Source organism: Cyprinus carpio, chromosome A23, assembly GCF_018340385.1.
Source record: "Cyprinus carpio isolate SPL01 chromosome A23, ASM1834038v1, whole genome shotgun sequence".
Taxonomy (NCBI): domain Eukaryota; kingdom Metazoa; phylum Chordata; class Actinopteri; order Cypriniformes; family Cyprinidae; genus Cyprinus; species Cyprinus carpio.
The window spans coordinates 1,547,785-1,570,667 of NC_056594.1; the positions used below are offsets into that span (position 1 = coordinate 1,547,785).

A 22,883-nucleotide genomic window follows, 5' to 3' on the forward strand; every position below is an offset into this window, starting at 1 on the left:
TGTAAATTTAACATCTTTAAACCAAGCGTACCTCCTGTTCTCTTGGTCCAACAGCGCCTCCTGTGACACTCTGAAGTCCTCCACCGGAGACTGGTAGCGGGCCTCGAACGAGCCCTCCCTCCCGCGGTATCCCAGCGCCTGAGCCGGAGACGAGGGCAGGGGGGACATGGAGGACACGGAGGAAATGGAGCTGGTGTCCCCCATCCGCTCCCGGCCCACCTGCATGGCCACGGCCCCCGCCGCCGAGAGAGGACTCAACGTCTCGCCGTTCTCATGCTGCAGAAGAAACCAGGTTACCATCACAATAGAGTCAGTTAATCAAGGTACGTTTCTACATGCCATGATGCGCACCCTTCCTCTGACGATGTCCATGTGCACCAGCAGGGACGCCAACTCCAGATCCTCACTGTAGCTGTTCTTGAGCGGGACAGACCGGTAGCCTACAGACAGACATCAGTGACAGTGTTTTTCACATTCCTTAAAGAATGAATGTGATTCCTCAAACTCGTCCTGGAAGCCTCTAGTAATACTAGAAACCTTGATTAGTTGCTACTCAGAAACTTCCAGGTGTGTTGGGACGAGTTGGAGCTGAATTCTACAGGTCCAAGTTTGGATGGCCCTGATTTAGACCAAGTAAACATTCCCTTTGAAAGCACAAAGGTGCTCATTTTTTGGCGAGCCATACCGGTTTTGAGGCAGTTGATGGGGAACGTTGCCTGGGCGAGAAAGTTCTGGTCGTTGAACATGTCGATTTCATAGACCACGAAGCGCAGGAAGGCAAAGGAAGGATTGCACACGGTGAATCGGAAGGGTTTCCTGGGCCAGGTGGGGTTCAGACCGTTGTCCGCTGAGAGTAAAACAGGTAGATCTTTTAGTGATCCCTCTTACCCCTCAAGCATTTATTCTTAGGTGGCGGTGTTAAGAGATGTTTGCATCTGCACCTCACCTTCAGAGTCTGTCCTCTGCTTGGCGTTGTCATATTCAGCTCCACAAACTTCAATCTCGATGAGGGGGCAAACGATACCCCGACCGTGTTTGGGCAGATGGCGTGCTCCCAAAACCTTAAAACACACCAACATTCAGTGAGCTTCATTAATAAACTATTTGGTCACTGTCACACGATCAGTGCTGGCCGATCAGCCGTTTACACCTCGGCGAGCAAAAGCAGTCTGAAACCAAACGCTGTATGCCGGGAACGACATCGATTCACTTCAGGTGGTCTTTATTAACCCCCTGGAGCCATGTGAGGCACTTATTATTACGGATGGATGCGCTTTATTGGACTTCTTTTGGACTATTAAAAAATAACACCCATTCACGCCCATTATAAAGCTTGGAAGAGCCAGGATGTTTTGTAATATAACTCCAATTGTATTCGTCTAAAAGAAGACAGTCATATGCACCTAAGATGGCTTGAAGGTGAGTAAATCATGGGCTAATTTTCATTTTTGGGTGAACTGTCCCTTTAAATCAAAGGGAAAAGTTTTTTTTTTTTTACACCCTATTGACATATTTCTTTTTTTAAAGCATAAACTCACTTAATTTTCTTAAATTTCTCAGAAAACGAGACTTCACATGTTCAGACTGCATCTCAAGTAAATGTATCTTGATTTAAGGAGGTTTGTATTGGAAAACAAGACAAAATTACTGAGGAAGATATTCATTTTTTGCAGTGCATACAACATTCAATGCCATGATTTTATGAATTTAAGGCTTTCTGTTCGGATTTTTTTTAGGCCTTAATTTGTGGAAGGGCAAACAAGGACGCCGTCTAACTGTTGTGCAGCATGCATGTGTACCTCTATGCAGAGCGTGATGGGCTCCACTGCTCTCAGAGAGTGCCGGTCAAACGGGTCGAAGGTGTCGTCTCTCATGATGGACGGCTGCAGCACGTAACCGCTCCTGCCGTTCAGCATGAACAGCGCCTGATTCATCTGCATCGGCTTATCTGCAGAGAAACGGTCATGCTGTAAAATGCCAGGATGCACACAGAGGAGGAGAAGAGAGGGCTGTGGCCCTGTGCTCACCTGCGGTCTGGAAGTTGAGGGCCACCAGCTGACTGCCACACAGCCACATGGGTAACGGGTCGTAGTTGGACGAGTCCAGGCGCTGACCGCGAGGGTAGATCCGCGAGAGCTGCAGCCGGTTGTACTGCAGGAACTTCTTTCCTTTGATGCGGTTCACATACTTCTCTGCTTTGGTCTCGGGAAACGAGGACATGTCCCGGAAACAGGCCCGCTCCGTCCCGATTTCTGTGAGAGACAGAAGATCTTTCAGGGTTTATGTTGAGGAGCTACATAAGCAGTGTTTTATCTGACCCATGGTCTGATGGACACAAATGTGTACTGTTGGTGCGTCTGTAGGAACAGGTTTAACTGTTAAAGCAACAGACCACTATGAGGAAAGGGTTTTCTTGGGACAGCCTCGCTGTGCTATGCCAATACTCTGAACTTAACTCTGAGTTGAGCATCAGCATTTTTATGAAAATAGAAAAATAAAACAGTTGAAGTCCTGCACTCGTTCAATAATGATAGCTGGTGTGATTTTATATAACGTGGTCAAGTTTATATAAAGTCCAGTTCATGTTTCAAGTAAGATACATTTATAGATATGGTGACTATCTGATTTGTATACACTGTTTATTCGGCTCTTAAGTTTCCCAGAGAGTGTCTAGACCAACTAGACCAATTGTGTGATCCTAATTGTGAGTGTATAAAAGCATTGAGAGAGATGTTTTAATATCTTGGACTTAAACTTAAGTACAGAATGATTATTTCCATGTGTGCACTTGTGTGCCATTAGCATATATTTATTTACTAATACATGTAAACATTGCTGTTTATTTCTATGTATTGTAATAGGTTGTGCAAATAATAATAATAATATTGTGTTAATTTAGTGAGGGAATTAATTACTGCCAACTTTGCACTATTTTAACTTAACTGTAGAATGTTTATTTTGGTAAAAAATTTTCAAACAAAATAATGACATTTTAATTAAGTTATTTTTAATGGGCGATTTTTTTTTATGTTAAAAGTAGCACTGATGTACTGTTAAGTTTCTGGAAATATTCTGAATTTGATTTCATTTTTATACTTTTGGTTTTCATTTTAATTTATTTTAAGTTTTAGCAATTTTGGTGTTTTTGTCTATTTTGAATATGTATAGTTTTCATTAAGTTTCAGTTTATTTTGTTTTTGTTATGGTAGTACTTCAACTCAAACCTTCTTTTTCAGCTAGTTGCCAAGGCAACATTTCTTATTTGTTTTTAGTAATTTAGTAAATTTTGGTTGATTTTTTTTTTTTTTTTTTTTTTTACGTATTTGTATTTTTTTTTTATGTTTTTTTTTGTTGTTGTTTTATTTAATTATAATAACCCTGGTAAGGACATGATGTGACGTGTTGGCGATCAGGCATCAGTAATTCTGAGTTGAAGAACTGTTGGACGTCTTACTGTCTTCATCAAAAGGAACCGGTCTGCAGTAGATGACGAGGTCTGACAGCTCTAGAGCAATCTTCTTTCTTCTTTCCATCATTTTACCCTCCTCAAGCTGACGGAGAACAAATAATCATTAGTCATAAATAATATCATACAGCCTACGTGTCCGAAAGCAAAAAACATTCTTAGGAAACGGCATGCACTTCAGATCAATTTGATCACATGATTCGTAAGAAACAGAGCAGAGTTTGGGTAACAGGTGGTGAGGGGCAGCTCCTGTATTACTGGAGAGCATGTGTGTGGCAGCTGACCTTCGCTTCAGAGGTCATGGTGACCTCGCGGATCTTCACCACCCAGTCCTTCAGCTCCTCCTGTGAACTGGCTGCGATGTCCAGCACCGGGCTGGTGCGAGGCGAAGCCACAGGCACCAGAGAGAAGACGAACTGTCTGCTGCCCTTCCCTTCAGGCCTGACCACTGCAGGAGAGACCACACATCAAACCGCATGCCAGGTCTGTGGAACAAAACCAGCCCAGAAGCTATTTTTCTGCGGCCTTCCCCTCTGCTGGGGATCCCCTCTGTTAAAATAGTGATCCGGGGAGTGGGGGGAGATCACTTTAACCCACAGCAACCGTTTAAGAGAAGACCTACTCTGCGGTAAATTAGCAAACCTGATACAACACTTGCAATCAACATATTTCTGTTCTGAAACAGGATGTTCAAGGAGGGGGAAGAAGTATGACAGCACAGTGAATTGATTTAATTTATGGTCAAAATAAAAAAAAAAACCCTGTCTCAATATGAAAGGTAACTGAAGAGGTGACAATGGAAAAATAAGAGGGTTTGATGATGCTAGCCAAAAATGAAATTAGATGAGATTAGATTAGATTTAGATAGATAGAAAATTATTAATTGAAATTAACATTAACTGAAATAAAATATAAAATATATACATATAATAAACATAATAAAATGTAAATTCTCATTTTCGTTTAGAGAAAAAACTCCATGAAGTTATAAAAAAAACTAATAGAAATGACAAAAACAACAAAATTACTAAAACTTTCACTAAAATGAAAATGAAATTAAACTTTAGAAATTAACAAAAAATAAAATAGAATATAAATAATACTAAAATAGTTAGGGTTGAGATACGTAGTTAAAAAAATACAGTGTCTCTCTCATTGTAATACATGGATTTGTTTTTTTTAAATAATTATTTATTATTATTATTATTAGTAGCAGTATTATTATCAATAATAACAAAATTAATAATTATTAAATTAATAATTATATTAATATATATATATATATATATATATCTATATATATATATATAATATATATATATATATATATATATATATATATATAGAAAGAGAGAGAGAGAGAGAGAAATATCTAGGTATTTAGGTAAAAAGCTAAAAAAATAAAATAAAAGAACGAAAAAGATAAAAATATTAATTCCAGGTTAAAAAAAACAGACAAACAAACAAAAAAAAACATTACATTAATCATGATTATTTTAAATCTTCAGGCTTCTCTAAATTCAAACATAATGTGTGTGTGTGTGTGTGTGTGTGTGTGTGTGTGTGTGTGTGTGTGTGTGTGTGTGTGTGTGTGTGTGTGTAAGGGACAGCGATGTGTTGATGAGTGTGTATCAGGGAAGAGGAGCGCACACACACACACACTCACCGATCTGACAGGAAGACACGTCCACACTTCCTCTCAGGAGATCTCCCAGAGGACTGTTCTCTGTGGCCTGCTGAGCGAGAGCGGAGAGAACAGGGGTAAAGGTCGGGGCCCAGCACAACCACAACAAACACACGCACGCGCTGCACTCACAGATCGGTCAGGCTCCACCGCCGTCGGGCTGATTTCCTCAACGTAGTTCGCAGGGAACCACAGCTGCTTCTTCCCGCCATAGTCTCCCTTCCACCTGAGCGGGAAAACACAAACACACGGTTACTTTCAGGCTCCTCGTGGTGTCTGTGAACCAAATCAAGACTGAACGAGAGAAACAAACTCACAAAGCATCTCATGCAGGTAAAAAATAGGCTTTGACACTTGAGTTAGATATTACTGTTAGAAAATCAAAAGCCCAGTTCACAATAACAACGAGAACTATATTAGCATCCACACCAGCGGACAACACTGTTTATTGTTTTTTAGCAACCACTTTAAAGTCAGGGCGACTTGTTTTTAGTTACGTTTACCCACCTATTCAGTGGCTTTATTCAGCACAGTACCAGTCATACTTCTGTATTAGAACGACTTCATTTTGTCATTTCTGCCCCTTGAGAGCCAAGTTTAGCGCTGTATCTCTGTATATTTTTGTAGCCAAGAGACTCAAATGAGCAGAAGCTTCCCCAAACGAAGCTGCAACCCTGGAAACTCTCACAGGTTCACCCACAGTCACAGCAATGTGTTATTCTGGACTACAGGTTCAACATCTGCTGTAGCTGCTGTGGCTAGTCAGACCTTCCCTCAGCAGTGCGCACACTACGATCTGCTCGTCAAAGGCAATGAGCTCGACCGCTATAGTGTGCACTCGGTGTGACCAGCAAATCAGGGTTATTATAGTTAAATAAAACTAAAACATTCAAATAAACTTAGGTTACCTGAAATAAAATAAATGTTTATAAATGAAAAAGAACTATATATATATATATATATATATATATACACGGAAACACATGATAGGTAAAAATTGATAGCCTGAATGCACTGTAAGTCGCTTTGGATAAAAGCGTCTGCTAAATGCATAAATTTAATTTAATTTAATTTTAATGTTATATATAATATATATATATATATATATATATACTATATATATATATATATATATTTTTTTTTTTTTTTTTTTTTTTTTTTTTTTTTTAAATCATATTTTAGATTACTTTTTTTTAAATTCACATAAAAAAACATTTCAGATAATATAAAGATTGAGATTATATTATGGAAATACACAATTCTAGAATAGAATTAGATTATATACACATTAACGAATATAAGAATATATACATTAAAGAATGTATATAATCTTTTGATGTGTTTTTTATGTTTTGTTGACTGAACAAACCCTGATAAAACACTGCACCAAAAAAAAAATAATGTAACAAACTCTCTCTCTCTATATATGTATGGACTGATTTATTTATTTGTAAATAAAAGGTCCTCAGGGTTTTTCCACGCTGATCTGGCAGCTGTATTTTGACAGTGTCTTGTACTCACCAGCCTCCTTCCTGTTTGTCCACGTTCTGAATGATGGTGTTCTTACTGAAGGAAAGCTCATCATCACGCTGGGCTTTGTATTCATACATGGCTCGTACTGTGCACTGCTCACACACACACACACACACACACAGAACTGTAACACACTAAACCCAACAGCACGAGAAACTCAATTTGCAGCTAGAGAGCAGAGGTACCTTAAATGTGGGCATCTGATTGGCTTCCACATAGAATCCCGGGTTACGCCCCTCATACAGAGATCCATAATCAGGCTCCTGCATGCAGACAGAAAGAGAACGAGCTTTCACTTTATCAGTCCACACAAACACCGCCACAGTTAACAGGTACATCTGAAAACCAAATAGCTGTACTATTACCCATGACGTTTCCCTCTATAAACTTAAATTAATAGTTAGTTATTGAGGTAGTTGTTAAGTTTAGGTATGGGGTGGAGATTAAGGGATCTAGAATATGGTCATGCAGAATAAGGCATTAATATGTGCTTCATAAGAACTAATAAACAGCCAATATACTAGTAATATGCATGAAAATATGCAATTAGTTAATAGTGAGAATTGCTCCTAAAAATAAAGCGTTATCTAAACTTCTACTTCATTTCAAGCTATATTTAGGGCTGAACTTCTGTAAGAAGATTTCCAGCGTGTGATGAACTGATGTAAACCTGTACACACTGACTCCCAGAAGCTACAGAAAACCAACCAATCCCATTAGAGCCAGATCTGGTCCTCTCTGTGTGCAGTGGGAATCATCTGTAGGTGTGCAGGCCTACGTTTGTTCTCTAGATACTAACTACAGCATAACTGCATTCGGAGGAACTTACACGCAGCAGTCACAACAAACAGCTGAAGGGAGTTAACTAAACATGGGTTGGTTTATTGATGAGCTAAATTAGCTCTCTGTTATTAGTCTAGAAACTGGTGCATCCTTAAAGGGACAGTTCACCCAAACATGACAATCCTGTTAGTTCTCATTTCAAACCAAAACTGTCCCCCGACTTTCTTCTGTGGAACATAAATTATATTTTGAGAAATGCAATTTTTTTTTGTCCATACAAAGGAAGTCGGTGGTTTACAAGACTCTTATATATAGTCATTCAGGGTTGGATCAACATGAAAGTGAGGAAGTGATGACAGATTTTTCATTTTTAGGTGAACTTTCCCTTGAATCAGAGATTAGACGTGAGGGCCGTGTTGTGCAGGGGACTCACAGCAGTGCCGATCTTCTCCAGTGTTTCCTCGTTGATGGGGTAGCGCAGCTTCATCTTACGGTACAGTGGATGTTTCTCATAGTAACTGATTAGATCTACTAAACTGTCAAACTCTGAGGTGCCCAGAACCACCGTCTGTCCCTCCTGCTGCACGCGGCAGTGCTTTATCTTGCCCTCCGCCCTGAGAGAGACAGAAGAGAGTGAGAAAACCTACAGAAACAAGGACACAATAAAAGATGAAAGCAGGAGTCTGGCGTTTACCGGAAGGAAATGGCGAAAGAGTTGACTTCAGTTCTCTTCCTAACGAGGAAAGCCCCGTCACGCGGGACTCTCATCAGCATGTTTTCAGCCTGACTGCGGGACAGACTCGCGTGGTACCACCTGCACAGAACACACACACAACATTTTTTTTTTTACTATTTGGCATATTTATTGGCCATTGTATATTACCACTAGCCATCATCATCAACCAATAACATTTCCTGGGGCCATTTTTTTTTCTCACCAGTTATCAATTCAGCCCATAATTGAAACAGATATTTTATTATTTGCTTATTAATTGATAATTATTCTCAATTCAAACAGTATGCTCTCGTTCGGTTTCAAAAGTACTAAACAATTATCCATCCGCAGTACTGTATATTATAATTTTCTGATGCATGATTCATTGTAGGTTACATCAGAAATAATAGTTTGTGATCATTTTGAGCAAAACTCTCATAGCATCACTACTCTTAAAGGCACAGTTCACCCAAAAATCACAGTTCTGTCATTTACTAGCCCTCATGTCATTCCAAACATGAATGACTTTCTTCTGTGAAACGCAAAAGATGATGTTTGTGACACTGGACCACAAACCAGTCATTAGGGTCCATTTTTGGTCGAGATACAACTATTGGAAAATCTGGAATCTGAGGGAGCAAAAAAAAATCTAAATACTGAGAAAATCTCCTTTAAAGTTGTCCAAATGAAGTTAATAGCAATGCACAATACTAATAAAATATTTTGTTGTTAGATATTTACAGTAGTACATTTACAAAATATCTTCATGGAACATGATCTTTACTTAATATCCTAATGATTTTTGGCATAAAGGAAAAACCTATAATTTTGACCCATACAATGTATTTCTGGCTATTGCTACAAATATACCCCAGAGACTTCAGACTGGATTTGTGCTCCAGGGTCACATTTAGAGAAATGTCCGGAGGAATTTTTTGTCTATGCAATGGAAGTCAATGGTAACCAAAACAGTCTGGCTACTAATATCCTTTAACCAAAGAAAGTAAGTCACTTAGAAGGACATGAGGGCAAGTAAATGAAAGGGTGCACTGTCCCTTTAAGTGCTTTCGGCCATCAGCCAGGCCAGATGTGAGGTGGACGCGGGACTCACTCTTTGCTCTCGTGAGCGTTGGTCTGTGGCACTGGCTCGGTCAGCTTCATCTCAAACTCGTTGCAGCGCAGAGGCACCTGCTGGTAATGTGTGATGAGCGCGAACAGCGTGTCGAACACCAGGTTATCCGTCAGGTAGAACTTGGGGCTGCCGGCCTCCTGCCGAGAGTGAATCCTGCAGTGCTGAACCCGACCGGACCGCCTGACCAGAGGAAACGGTCACAAAATCAACCAAAGCACTCTTATTTCACAGCCGTTTCATGCTCTCCAGAGAACAATCAGTGCACTGCTGCTCTGAGAGGAGGAGGAGGAGGTAAAGCTGCTGCTGTTACCAGAAGGAGAGAGTGTAGTCTCCCACGAAGGTCTCGCTCTCCCGCACCAGGAAGGAGCCGTCCGGCGCGCCGGTCTCCAGACAGTACTCCGACAGCAGACGCTCGGCGATCTGACGCCCGTCACGCCCCGCTCCCAGCTTCCCGTGAAACCACTTCTCCGTCACATGCTGGTCCATGCTGTTACAGATCTAGAGAACACGAGGAGGTACAGTGAACAGATGAGATGCTGTCAGGCCGTATGACGCTGAAGCGACACTTAATCGAAAGCTGCTGAATGACCATTACACTACTGAAAACTGCAGTTACTCCTCACCTCTCTGTGCTCCTCCTCATCCTCGTTCCCTTGATTACTTGACGTCTCTTCAGAGTAATAGATCTTATTGCTGGTCAGGACAAAGAAGTGAGGATACCACTCCTGTGAGGAGAACAGTGAACATGCACGATGAGTCTGCCGTCAGATTTAACGTCTCTATACGAGCAGATGAGGTGAGCTCACGTGGTTGATGGGATCCTCCAGGTACAGGATGCCGTTCTTGATGGAGTTGCTGATGTCGTTCTCGGAGTAGGGCGTTGAAGACGAGACCTCCTCGTACGCACTTCCCTCAGCTAATTTCTTGTGCTGAACACATCAATCCAGGTGCTTAGTTGAGAAAATCTTATCATAAACAGATACAAACTGGCATTTCCTGTCATGTAGCCAATGGGCTCTCACCTTGATCAGGATCTTCCTCTTGAGCTGATTGGGCGAGGGGAGACCGTCGGCGGAGATGTCCACCGCTTTGGTCAAGAGCATCTCTCCAAACACTTTCTTAAAGAAGGTGGCCATGTTTCTCTGCTGGACAATACTGCAGTGGTCCTCGATGGAGAGGATGATGGGATAGCTGCGTGCAAACACATGTAACAGAATCACAATGACTATTGCATAACACACATTCAGAAGATTCCCTAATCAAAACGTCACACAGAGAACTGGTCTGTGCAAGCGCCACACTCACTCAGACGTGACGAAGGCATGTTCTTTGATGGTGTGAAGCACATCGCTGAACTTGATCTTGGTGGTGAGGGTGTGGCCGTGGTAGATAACAGGCATCCCATCAGGACCGTCCCAGCAGTCCACTGCAAAACAGCACACAAACACACGTCACCGCCAGCTGCCAGACACACAACAACACACTTACATGCCACAGATACTATGCTACAGATAGAACAGGAAAAAAAATAGTTCTCGTCAAATTTCAGTTCCTAAAATAAGTGTAACTGTTATAGATTTCTCCACTTTTTGTTTGCTTGTTTGTTACTGTAGATGTTTGTTAAATTAAAAAAGCAAACATACAAACCAAGAGCAGCAAGTCAAAAGAAGCAAACTCATGAAAAAAAAACAAACCAAACAGAATTAAACCAATAAAACAAACGAATGAAAAGCAGCAAATAACCCTGATAGAATTAAACAAAAATTACACAAATGAGACAAACAAACGAAAAAGCAAATAAAACAAATAGAATTAAACAAAAACCAAAAGCAAACAAACCAACAGAAACAAACACACAAATGAAATGAATAAACCAAAAGAATCAAATAAAAAGCAAGTAAACCAAACAGAACCAAACAAACAAAAACCAAAAGAACCAACTAAACAAACTAAAATAAATGTATTTGAAATTGAGATTTGTTTTGTTTTATCCCAAAACCTAGAACTATAACAGCAGGAAATGAATGTTATTATTCAGCAACTAAAAAAAAAAAAAAAAAAAAAAAAAAAAAGTAAATACACAGTGTCATACTAGTGCAGTCTGCTACTTTACTACTCAGAACAAAGGGTGAAAAAAAAATGGAAAAAAAAAACCTTATTGTTAGATACATTGTTCAATACAAAATAGCTTTATTATCAGCATGTTAGTTTCTAGGTGTGTAACATTAATAATGGCTGGCTGATCGCTGCGTTGAGACTCACACTCAATGCATCTGCAGCCCATCCGCAGACAGCGGGCGTACGCCTCCAGAGACGACTCACTGGAAAACTGGTCTCCCGTCAGATAGCTAAAAATACAAGCACACACGTCAGGGCCTGTCTGAGCTCCTACATAACACACACCTTACTCTCAGAGATCAATAACCTCACACCATTACTGTGGTTCATGAACAGCACACATATATTCTTTACAAACACGTTAAAGGATTCTTTCCATTCTGTCAGTCTTTAACCGTTTCCCCTTGAAGACCTAACAGCTTTATAATCTAGTTATACTGGTTAAACAAATATCTACCTTAATTTTTCTGAAGTCACGAAAGAAACTAAAAGCTAGCATTTAAAATCAATTATGCACTGAAAGCAAAAAGTACAAAATGTACCATAGTAACACTTCATCAGTCTGGAATGTCATATTGTTTGAAAACATACAGAAATCTCTCCAAACATCTGCCCTTTTCAGATTCAGAAGCTCCCCTGCATGTTTACAGGTTACTGACAGACACATAATACACTTTCACAGATGACTTCTTTGTTCAAGTTGCATATTTTGTTGGTTGTTCAACATTATACTTTAGTCTTGCACATTAGTAAGCCACAACTCTGACGTCAGCCAAACATCTATTTGACGGGTTAATTTTCATATGGCAAGACATTCATGATTTTGTGTGTGTGTGTGTGTGTGTGTGTGTGTGTGTGTATGTAATATATATAGTATTAATTATGACTTTGGGAATAAGATGTTTGTACACAATAATAAGTACGTAGGAGTGCATCGTGTGGAAATACATTCTAACAAGGAAGATTTTGTGTTAACAACATTATTGTTTCTCTTAGAAATATGTCCAAAAACTTTTCCCGTTATCTAACATTGTTCTTTGAGATTGAATCATTTTAGACTCTAACTAACCAACCAACTAACCAAATCATTTTCCAGCATCTAAGATAATGATTCTTTAAAGTGGGATTCATTTTAGTCCCTAACTAATGTAATCAATTTTACTGAAACCGTCTGCATGTTACTGAAACCGTCTGCTTGTTACTGAAACTGTCTGCATGTTACTGAAACTGTCTGCTTGTTACTGAAACGGCATGTTACTGAAACTGTCTGCTTGTTACTGAAACCGTCTGCTTGTTACTGAAACCGTCTGCTTGTTACTGAAACTGTCTGCTTGTTACTGAAACTGTCTGCTTGTTACTGAAACTGTCTGCTTGTTACTGAAACGGCATGTTACTGAAACTGTCTGCTTGTTACTGAAACTGTCTGCTTGTTACTGAAACTGTCTGCTTGTTACTGAAACTGTCTGCTTGTTACTGAAACTGTCTGCTTGTTACTGAAACTGTCTGCTTGTTACTGAAACTGTCTACTTGTTACTGAAACTGTCTGCTTGTTACTGAAACTGGTCTACTTGTTACTGAAACTGTCTGCTTGTTACTGAAACGGCATGTTACTGAAACTGTCTGCTTGTTACTGAAACTGTCTGCTTGTTACTGAAACGGCATGTTACTGAAACTGTCTGCTTGTTACTGAAACGGCATGTTACTGAAACTGTCTACTTGTTACTGAAACTGTCTGCTTGTTACTGAAACTGTCTGCTTGTTACTGAAACTGTCTGCTTGTTACTGAAACTGTCTGCTTGTTACTGAAACGGCATGTTACTGAACTGTCTGCTTGTTACTGAAACGGCATGTTACTGAAACTGTCTGCTTGTTACTGAAACTGTCTGCTTGTTACTGAAACTGTCTGCTTGTTACTGGAAACGGCATGTTACTGAAACTGTCTGCTTGTTACTGAAACGGCATGTTACTGAAACTGTCTACTTGTTACTGAAACTGTCTACTTGTTACTGAAACTGTCTACTTGTTACTGAAACTGTCTGCTTGTTACTGAAACGGCATGTTACTGAAACTGTCTGCTTGTTACTGAAACGGCATGGTTACTGAAACTGTCTGCTTGTTACTGAAACGGCATGTTACTGAAACTGTCTGCTTGTTACTGAAACGGCATGTTACTGAAACCTGTCTGCTTGTTACTGAAACGGCATGTTACTGAAACTGTCTGCTTGTTACTGAAACGGCATGTTACTGAAACTGTCTGCTTGTTACTGAAACTGTCTGCTTGTTACTGAAACTGTCTGCTTGTTACTGAAACGGCATGTTACTGAAACTGTCTGCTTGTTACTGAAACTGTCTACTTGTTACTGAAACTGTCTACTTGTTACTGAAACTGTCTACTTGTTACTGAAACTGTCTGCTTGTTACTGAAACGGCATGTTACTGAAACTGTCTGCTTGTTACTGAAACGGCATGTTACTGAAACTGTCTGCTTGTTACTGAAACGGCATGTTACTGAAACGGCATGTTACTGAAACTGTCTGCTTGTTACTGAAACGGCATGTTACTGAAACTGTCTGCTTGTTACTGAAACGGCATGTTACTGAAACTGTCTGCTTGTTACTGAAACGGCATGTTACTGAAACTGTCTGCTTGTTACTGAAACGGCATGTTACTGAAACTGTCTGCTTGTTACTGAAACGGCATGTTACTGAAACTGTCTACTTGTTACTGAAACGGCATGTTACTGAAACTGTCTACTTGTTACTGAAACTGTCTACTTGTTACTGAAACGGCATGTTACTGAAACTGTCTACTTGTTACTGAAACTGTCTGCTTGTTACTGAAACTGTCTGCTTGTTACTGAAACTGTCTGCTTGTTACTGAAACTGTCTGCTTGTTACTGAAACGGCATGTTACTGAAACTGTCTGCTTGTTACTGAAACGGCATGTTACTGAAACTGTCTGCTTGTTACTGAAACGGCATGTTACTGAAACTGTCTGCTTGTTACTGAAACGGCATGTTACTGAAACTGTCTGCTTGTTACTGAAACGGCATGTTACTGAAACTGTCTGCTTGTTACTGAAACGGCATGTTACTGAAACTGTCTGCTTGTTACTGAAACGGCATGTTACTGAAACTGTCTACTTGTTACTGAAACGGCATGTTACTGAAACTGTCTACTTGTTACTGAAACTGTCTACTTGTTACTGAAACTTGTCTACTTGTTACTGAAACTGTCTACTTGTTACTGAAACTGTCTACTTGTTACTGAAACTGTCTACTTGTTACTGAAACTGTCTACTTGTTACTGAAACTGTCTACTTGTTACTGAAACTGTCTACTTGTTACTGAAACTGTCTGCTTGTTACTGAAACTGTCTGCTTGTTACTGAAACTGTTCTGCTTGTTACTGAAACGGCATGTTACTGAAACTGTCTGCTTGTTACTGAAACGGCATGTTACTTGAAACTGTCTGCTTGTTACTGAAACGGCATGTTACTGAAACTGTCTGCTTGTTACTGAAACGGCATGTACTGAAACTGTCTGCTTGTTACTGAAACGGCATGTTTACTGAAACTGTCTGCTTGTTACTGAAACGGCATGTTACTGAAACTGTCTACTTGTTACTGAAAGCGGCATGTTACTGAAACTGTCTACTTGTTACTGAAACTGTCTACTTGTTACTGAAACGGCATGTTACTGAAACTGTCTGCTTGTTACTGAAACGGCATGTTACTGAAACTGTCTGCTTGTTACTGAAACTGTCTGCTTGTTTACTGAAACTGTCTGCTTGTTACTGAAACGGCATGTTACTGAAACTGTCTGCTTGTTACTGAAACGGCATGTTACTGAAACTGTCTGCTTGTTACTGAAACGGCATGTTACTGAAACTGTCTGCTTGTTACTGAAACGGCATGTTTACTGAAACTGTCTGCTTGTTACTGAAACGGCATGTTTACTGAAACTGTCTGCTTGTTACTGAAACGGCATGTTACTGAAACTGTCTGCTTGTTACTGAAACTGTCTGCTCTTGTTACTGAAACTGTCTGCTTGGTTACTGAAACTGTCTGCTTGTTACTGAAACTGTCTGCTTGTTACTGAAACTGTCTGCTTGTTACTGAAACGGCATGTTTTACTGAAACTGTCTGCTTGTTACTGAAACGGCATGTTACTGAAACTGTCTGCTTGTTACTGAAACTGTCTGCAATGGGATGAGAATTTTTTCTTGTTACTGAAACGGCATGTTACTGAAAATGTCTGCTTGTTACTGAAACTGTCTACTTGTTACTGAAACTGTCTGCTTGTTACTGAAACGGCATGTTACTGAAACTGTCTGCTTGTTACTGAAACGGCATGTTACTGAAACTGTCTGCTTGTTACTGAAACTGTCTGCTTGTTACTGAAACTGTCTGCTTGTTACTGAAACTGTCTGCTTGTTACTGAAACTGTCTGCTTGTTACTGAAACTGTCTGCTTGTTACTGAAACTGTCTACTTGTTACTGAAACTGTCTACTTGTTACTGAAACTGTCTACTTGTTACTGAAACTGTCTACTTGTTACTGAAACTGTCTGCTTGTTACTGAAACTGTCTGCTTGTTACTGAAACGGCATGTTACTGAAACTGTCTGCTTGTTACTGAAACCGTCTGCTTGTTACTGAAACCGTCTGCTTGTTACTGAAACTGTCTGCTTGTTACTGAAACGGCATGTTACTGAAACTGTCTGCATGTTACTGAAACTGTCTGCTTGTTACTGAAACGGCATGTTACTGAAACTGTCTGCATGTTACTGAAACTTTCTGCATATGACTGAAACGGACTAAATGGAACTGAAACCAGATGTTACTGAAACTGACTGGATGTTACTGAAAACATACCAAAATTACACAAGAGCAGCAGATGGACTCCAGGTGAATCGAGTCCATTTCTCTGTTTTGGTCACATCAGTGTGCAGTTTAGAGGGAGCACTGGTCATGCTTCTACTCACGTGTTGTGGGACGAGGAGATCCAGTAGTGGGACAGGGGGTTGTTCATGTCCTCTGGCCTCACCTGATCGAGCTGCGCATCCCAAATAGTGTTCTCTTTAGAGAACAGATACGTGAGGAACTGAGAAAGACCACAAAACACAAAACATGATGTTCACATTAAAAACAGCAAGCAGGCATGAGTTAGTACTCTGCACTGATCAACTGTTCAACACTAAAACTGGCTTTCATGAAAGAGTACACAATAATACATGGAAGTCCATGTTTCGGGTCTTTTTCAACAAAGGAAACATTAACTAGAAAAAATTATCAAAGTATATATTAAAAAAGCCATTTTGTTTTCTATTTATTTTACAAGAGTTCATATATAGTTACACAAAAAAATTGCAGTCAAATCTTAATATTTGTGTAAAAAGATCTACTCCAATTAGTAAAAAAAGTGGAACACAAATTTATATAAACAGTTTGCTCAGGGAACCCTCAATATTAACCACAGGCAATAAATCATTCAACATGAAAACAGTATAATACAACATAAGCTCAATCTTTTTCATGAAATGTCGACATATATATATATATATATATATACACCTCATTTACATTTAGTCATTTAGCAGATGCTTTTATCCAAAGTGACTTACAAAAGAGGACAATGAAAGCAATCAAAATCAACAAAAGAGCAATGATTTGCAAGTTCTATAACAAGTCTCAGTTAGCTTAACGCAGTACACATAGCAAGGTTTTTTAAATCATATAATAAATAAAAAGAAAACGAAAAAAATTCAATAAAATAAAAAGATAGAATAGGAAAAGAATAGAACAAGCTAGTGTTAGATGCCTTTTTTTGCTTTTGTTTATTGTATAATAAATAAAAAAGGAAACAAATAGAATACAAAAAGATTAGAGAAGCTAGTGTTAGTTTCTTTTTTCTTTTAAAGAAAACAAGCCGTTAGTAAATAAATAGAGTGTAAGTCTAAAATGGGCATTTTTTATTTATTTTTTTAATAATAGAATTAGAATAGAGAGTGCTAGAGTTAGAGGGTCAAATAAAGATGGAAGAGATGTGTTTTAAGCTGATTCTTGAAGATGGCTAAGGACTCAGCTGCTCGGACTGAGTTGGGCAGGTCATTCCACCAGGAGTGTTTTTGCAATGAAAGGAAGAAGGGAAACTGGCCCATAGTTCTCTAAAAGAGATGGGATAAGAGTGGGTTTCTTAAGTAGTGGGGTTATACAAGCCTGTCTAAATGCTGAGGGAAAAACACCAGTGTGAAGGGATGTGTTAATGATGTGAGTGAGTTAGGGGTGGAACGATATTATGTATTCATACCGAATCGTCACGTTACGGACATCTTGGTTTGGTGCATGAGGCCTTCGAATACGGGCAATTCACCCCATTCCAGAAGGGGCAATGCAGTTGTCGCAATGCAACGCTGTTTGATAACCGGCCGCCCGCAGAAGAACAGCAAATGCTGTGATCTGCGCACTTCAAAACAAAGCCCACTAGACAGTGACCATGTGCTGACTCTGAAGGTGTCTCTCACAGACTGACAAAAGAGTATATTTTAAAGGCTTGTGCACTCAACTGTTTGTGAAATGGAGCTTTGTGCTCTGGTATCCTTCCTCTCTAATTCAGCACAATTCCAAAAATTCCATAATATTTCCATATTTGCGATGTTACGTTTCTGAATGCTAAACTATTATTTATTATGTAAATTATAGGCTTTGTTCTTCAGTTCCAACAGTGACACAGAGGCAGGTGCGCTGATGTTTGGTTCACTGTATTTTATTTTGATAAAGTACCAACTGTGCTGCCAATTTAGCAATGCTGAAACCGATGTGTTTTGTGGGTGTGGGTGTGTGTGTGTTCCAGTGCGATCACTTCAACTGTTTCCTTATACCAGCAGAATCAACTTTAAACACTTATTGTTTTATTAATAATGCATCACTGTATAAAGGTCTGCTTTTATTTGTGAACTGAAACTCAGCGTATATAGGCTGTTACGTGTTGCACAGTTTTTTTTCCCTTGTTTATCTGTAAACTAAATCAAATATATTTAAAGAATTTCTTCCTTATATGAATATATGTACTGAAGATTATATATATATATTTAACAATGTAATAATATAAATTATTTTCACATCTAGGTAAAAAAAAAAAAAAACATGTAAATTGTACTGCTGTCTGTTCAAAATAAATGAAAAGAAACCGTGCATAGTAGATTTTTTTTTTTCTGTTTTACCAAAATCGTATCGTTCTGACCAGAACCGAGGTATGTACTGAACCGTGACATCTGTGTACCGTTCCACCCCTAGAGTGAGTGCAGGTACAACTGCAGGAGAAATGGCTTGAAGGAGATGTGGACAAATAGTAGGATGATTAGAAAGGATGAGTTTGGAGACTTCTGCCTCAGAGAGTGAAGAGAAGGATGTGAACAATTGTATGTTTGCTGGTAAGATGTGTTTGACGGATTGTGGTGTGAAAAATTGTGCACTGATGGTTTTCATTTTATTAATGAAGAATGTGGCAAAGTCGTCAGCTGTTAGAGTTGATGAAGGAGGGAGAAATGTTTTAAAGAGCATGTGAGAGTTAGACAAATTGTTAATTTTGTTATGAGAGTATGTCCTTTTAGCAGTGGAGACATTAGCAGAGAAGGAAGAGAGGAGTGACGGATACACATTAAGGTCAGTAGTACTTTTGGATTTGTGCCACACGCTTTAAGCAGCCCTGAGCTTAGAACGATGTTCGCGTAGAACATCAGATAACCAAGGGGCTGAAGGGGTGGTACGGGCTGGCCTGGAAGACAAGGGGCAAACAGTGTCTAAACAAGATGTAAGAGTGGAGCAGAAAGTATCAGTAGCACTGTTAGCATCTAGAGATGATAACTGCTTGGGGGAGGAAGCAAAGATGACACCACAGCAGATAGTCGGGAGGGTGAGAGTGAGCGTAGGTTACATTGAAAGATGACATGTGGAGGGGTAAATGATGTGTCAGGAACCATGTTGAGGTTAAGAGTGAGGAGGAAGTGATCTTAGGTGTGCAGTGGAGTAACCAGTACATGATCAGTGGAGCAGTGTCGTGTGTAAATAAGGTCCAGTTGGTTGCCTGATTTGTGAGTAGCAGTAGTTGACACTCGCTTGAGATCAAAAGAGGCAAGCAGAGTGTGGAAGTCAGCAGATAGAGGTTTATCTAGGTGGATGTTGAAGTCTCCAAGCACAACTAGGGGGAAAGGTTGAGAGCAGCACAACTAATTCTTCCACAAAGTTACTTAGTGGTCCTGGGGGGGGTCGATTAAAAAAAAAAAAAAAAAAAAAAAAAAAAAAAAAAAAAAAAAAAAAAAAAAAAAAAAAAAAAAAAAAAACCCCAAAACTACAAAATGGATTTTATAAGTGTGGGTAATAGTGACTGAATGTGATTCAAAGGGGCTGTTGATACCCAGAGAAGGTAAAGGAATACATTTCCAATCATTAGAGATAAGCAGACCAGTTCCTCCACCTCTTCAAGTCAGATGGGGTGTGTGGGAAAAATGAGAAATTATTGGATTATTATTATTATTATATTATTCTGGTTTGATTCACATCTCTGTCAGGGCCATGAGGTTTCGTCTTGAATGACTAGCAATAGATGTAATGAAATCTGCTTTGTTTACAGCAGACTGACAATTCCAGAGACCAACAGAAAAAGAAAGTAGTGAATTAGTAGTAGTGAATTTAGCAGACATAGGCAAAGTGCGCAGATTGTTAGGATTAAGCTGCCTATAGTGTGTGATGCGTGGTTTGCGAGTGATAGTGATAGTAGGGATCTGGAAACACACAGTAATAATTGGTCATAAAAACTGAAACAGAAGTGAAGCAAGGTGTAGAAAAGAGGATGAGTCAAAAGCAATCTCTTGCACGGTGAAGTCGTACGGTAGAGTCAATGGTCTTTACACTCTTCGGTTTTCACACGAGGGCTGCCACAGTATACTAACCTTTTTTATACCCATTTGACAAAATGGAAATTGAATTCAGCTGAACACACTTTACGGTTTAAATGCTGTCTAAATGCTGAGGGAAAAACACCAGTGTGTCACAACAAAGGGCTAAGTAAGCGCACAACACTGACAAGGTATGTCATTTAAATAAAACATTTAAAATTTAAATTAAACATTTAAATAGTTCTTTTAAAATTCAAACACAACTAATTAAGGTCATAAAGAGGCAGATTATGCACATCAAACAAAGATCTGAGGTCACACAGCACTGCCTTACAGCAGGAAGTGGTGATGTGGTTAAAGTGTGCAACTGCACAGTTATGGGTTTCATTCCCAGGGAACTTAACAAATGTGTACCCAGAATGCACTAGTCACTTGGCATTCATGTTTATGTAAGCATCACCTCGTCTTGATGAAAGTATGGCTGCTCGATCTCTCGTAGAGGATCCTTCAGGTAGTGGAACATGAACTCCTGCACCTTATTATTGTCTGTAGCCCAGAGCTCCTGAAGACACACACACACAAGACATGATTACACAAACCACACGTTATTTAGACGTTAATTGTAATAACATGAGAAGTGAATATGTAACCTTCTGATTTTCAGTTAGGAAGTTCTGGAAGTCCTCCAGTGAGATCTCCTGCTCCGGTCTCTCAATAAGCCTGAGGAAACACACAGATCAGTGTTTCAGCATCACATACGGAAACCCAAGAGATGTTCTGGGATGTCAGATAAAATACAATAAATGACCATTTAACAATAGGTATAACTGTGGACAATCAGTAAAAAAATTAAATAAATAAATAAAATAATACAGAATAAATAAATTTAAAAAAAAATGAATAAAAAAAATAATAATTGCATCTAACAATGAAGATTTGGTAATTGCATCTAACAATTTTAATCTCACAATTTTAATCTCGCAAATTTGAGTTTTCTTCTTCAGAATTGCTTGATGTAAACCCGCAACTGAATATATGCACGGTTACTTCCTGGTTTTAGAGAAGCCAGCTTAGTCATTTCCTGTCAGCTGTCAAAATCAGTTGTGCTATCAGGGGAGTTTCTCTCCATAACACATTCACAATTTGAAGAAAAGTTTTGTTTTTCTTAAGAAGGCCAAAGGTCCACATATACAGTTTCAGGAACAGCAAACGCGAGTGTAAAAACTGCACAAGTGAATCCTCTTAATTGTTCTGTGACTCATTCCTGTGGCTGACAATGATAAAGCAATGGATGGAACAAAACATCTGACGAGCTGCTGTCAAAAACAGAGCTGTGCATTCAGTGATTCAGACTCAATTCAGAGTAACAAAACCACAGCAGCAGCAGTCTGGGTTACAGTTCAAGATAAAACTTAAAAACGTAGTTATTAAATCAAATCTAAAAAAAAATTCAAAATATATAATGTGTTATTTAATGTATTTACTTATACCATTAATAATGAACTTATTTAATTTGTAGTTACATAAATTTACCCTTCTAGGCTGTGTGTGTCTGGGCTTATGTATTTAATTATTTATTTTTTAACCCCTTAACTGTCACCCCCCCATTTTTTAAAATAGGCATTAAAGTGCACTATCCAAATTTAAATTGTTGTATTTTATGAACACTTTAGAGTATAGACCTAAGGTTGGTCTCTTTTTAAAGAAGAAAATTAGCAGATTTTGGCAGAAGTGGAATTTAAAAAAAAAAAATTAAAGTATCAAAAGTTATAGAAGTTAAAATGTACTGTAAATAAAATGCGCTATATTGATTTTATTTTATTTTATTTATTATAAATATTTTACATAACAGGTTTTTACTCTAAAAATTGGTATAAAATTAAAGCCTTGTGTCTAAATAAGTTATGTTTCAAATTTGAAGTTGATATTAAAAAAATTGAGGTTCCTGTGAGATTTTATTTAGGGCGTCATACCACAAACAGCCACCGGGAGCCATCAAAACTCCTTTGAATTTTAATTAATTTTTCTCTAGATTTCTCTGTCAATTTTACTTCTAGCTCAAAATAACCACCAAATATGGAATCCTGAGACTCAGACCTTTCCAATGATATGTTTGTTGCCAAGATTATAAAAAGTTTTGCATTAATGCATTTTGTAATATGACACTTGACTCCGCCCACTAAGGGGGAGGAGACCGCCATAAGATTTTAAAGTACCATTTCCATGGTAACGCAATGTCCGATTTCAAAATGGTTTTCACAAGATGAATCTTGGGCTTCTAAGCTTTCAAATGATATATAATTTATGATGATTACTAAAAGATTTTATAGAGAAAAAGGACAACAAAAAAAAGAGCGCCAAGCGTCCCACAGGTGGGACGGTGACAGTTAAGGGGTTAAATGACATGAGACTTTGTGACTTCCTGAAATTGCTATGCTTTATACTCCAGCACAGTAAAATGTGTTATAATAGTCATTTCATAAACCCAAAAGCAAGACATGGACAGAAAAAAAAAAAAGGCTAGCGAGTTGAAATGGCAGCTGAGCTCATGAGTGATC

The 22,883-nt window shown here is 38.9% G+C and overlaps 1 protein-coding gene across 2 annotated transcripts in view; it reads right to left on the reverse strand.

The window, feature by feature from the left end:
* The window catches only part of LOC109071906 (1-phosphatidylinositol 4,5-bisphosphate phosphodiesterase gamma-1), a 37,204-nt gene that overhangs the window by 3,765 nt on the left and 10,556 nt on the right, over positions 1-22,883 (reverse strand). Inside the window, exons 9-32 of one of the 2 annotated variants that reach the window (XM_042712557.1) lie at positions 20,976-21,045; positions 20,786-20,887; positions 16,414-16,532; positions 11,576-11,661; positions 10,619-10,739; positions 10,336-10,504; positions 10,120-10,242; positions 9,937-10,038; positions 9,624-9,811; positions 9,293-9,493; positions 8,161-8,280; positions 7,900-8,080; positions 6,869-6,946; positions 6,672-6,775; positions 5,283-5,376; positions 5,133-5,199; positions 3,751-3,914; positions 3,455-3,551; positions 2,028-2,252; positions 1,800-1,948; positions 947-1,061; positions 686-847; positions 352-440; positions 32-276 (exon numbers count right to left, since the gene is read on the reverse strand). In XM_042712557.1, coding sequence (XP_042568491.1) covers positions 32-276; positions 352-440; positions 686-847; positions 947-1,061; positions 1,800-1,948; positions 2,028-2,252; positions 3,455-3,551; positions 3,751-3,914; positions 5,133-5,199; positions 5,283-5,376; positions 6,672-6,775; positions 6,869-6,946; positions 7,900-8,080; positions 8,161-8,280; positions 9,293-9,493; positions 9,624-9,811; positions 9,937-10,038; positions 10,120-10,242; positions 10,336-10,504; positions 10,619-10,739; positions 11,576-11,661; positions 16,414-16,532; positions 20,786-20,887; positions 20,976-21,045 — 3,171 coding nt within the window. Of the gene's footprint in view, positions 1-31; positions 277-351; positions 441-685; positions 848-946; positions 1,062-1,799; positions 1,949-2,027; positions 2,253-3,454; positions 3,552-3,750; positions 3,915-5,132; positions 5,203-5,282; positions 5,377-6,671; positions 6,776-6,868; positions 6,947-7,899; positions 8,081-8,160; positions 8,281-9,292; positions 9,494-9,623; positions 9,812-9,936; positions 10,039-10,119; positions 10,243-10,335; positions 10,505-10,618; positions 10,740-11,575; positions 11,662-16,413; positions 16,533-20,785; positions 20,888-20,975; positions 21,046-22,883 lie in introns of both variants that reach the window. The other variant, XM_042712556.1, reaches the window with a different exon arrangement.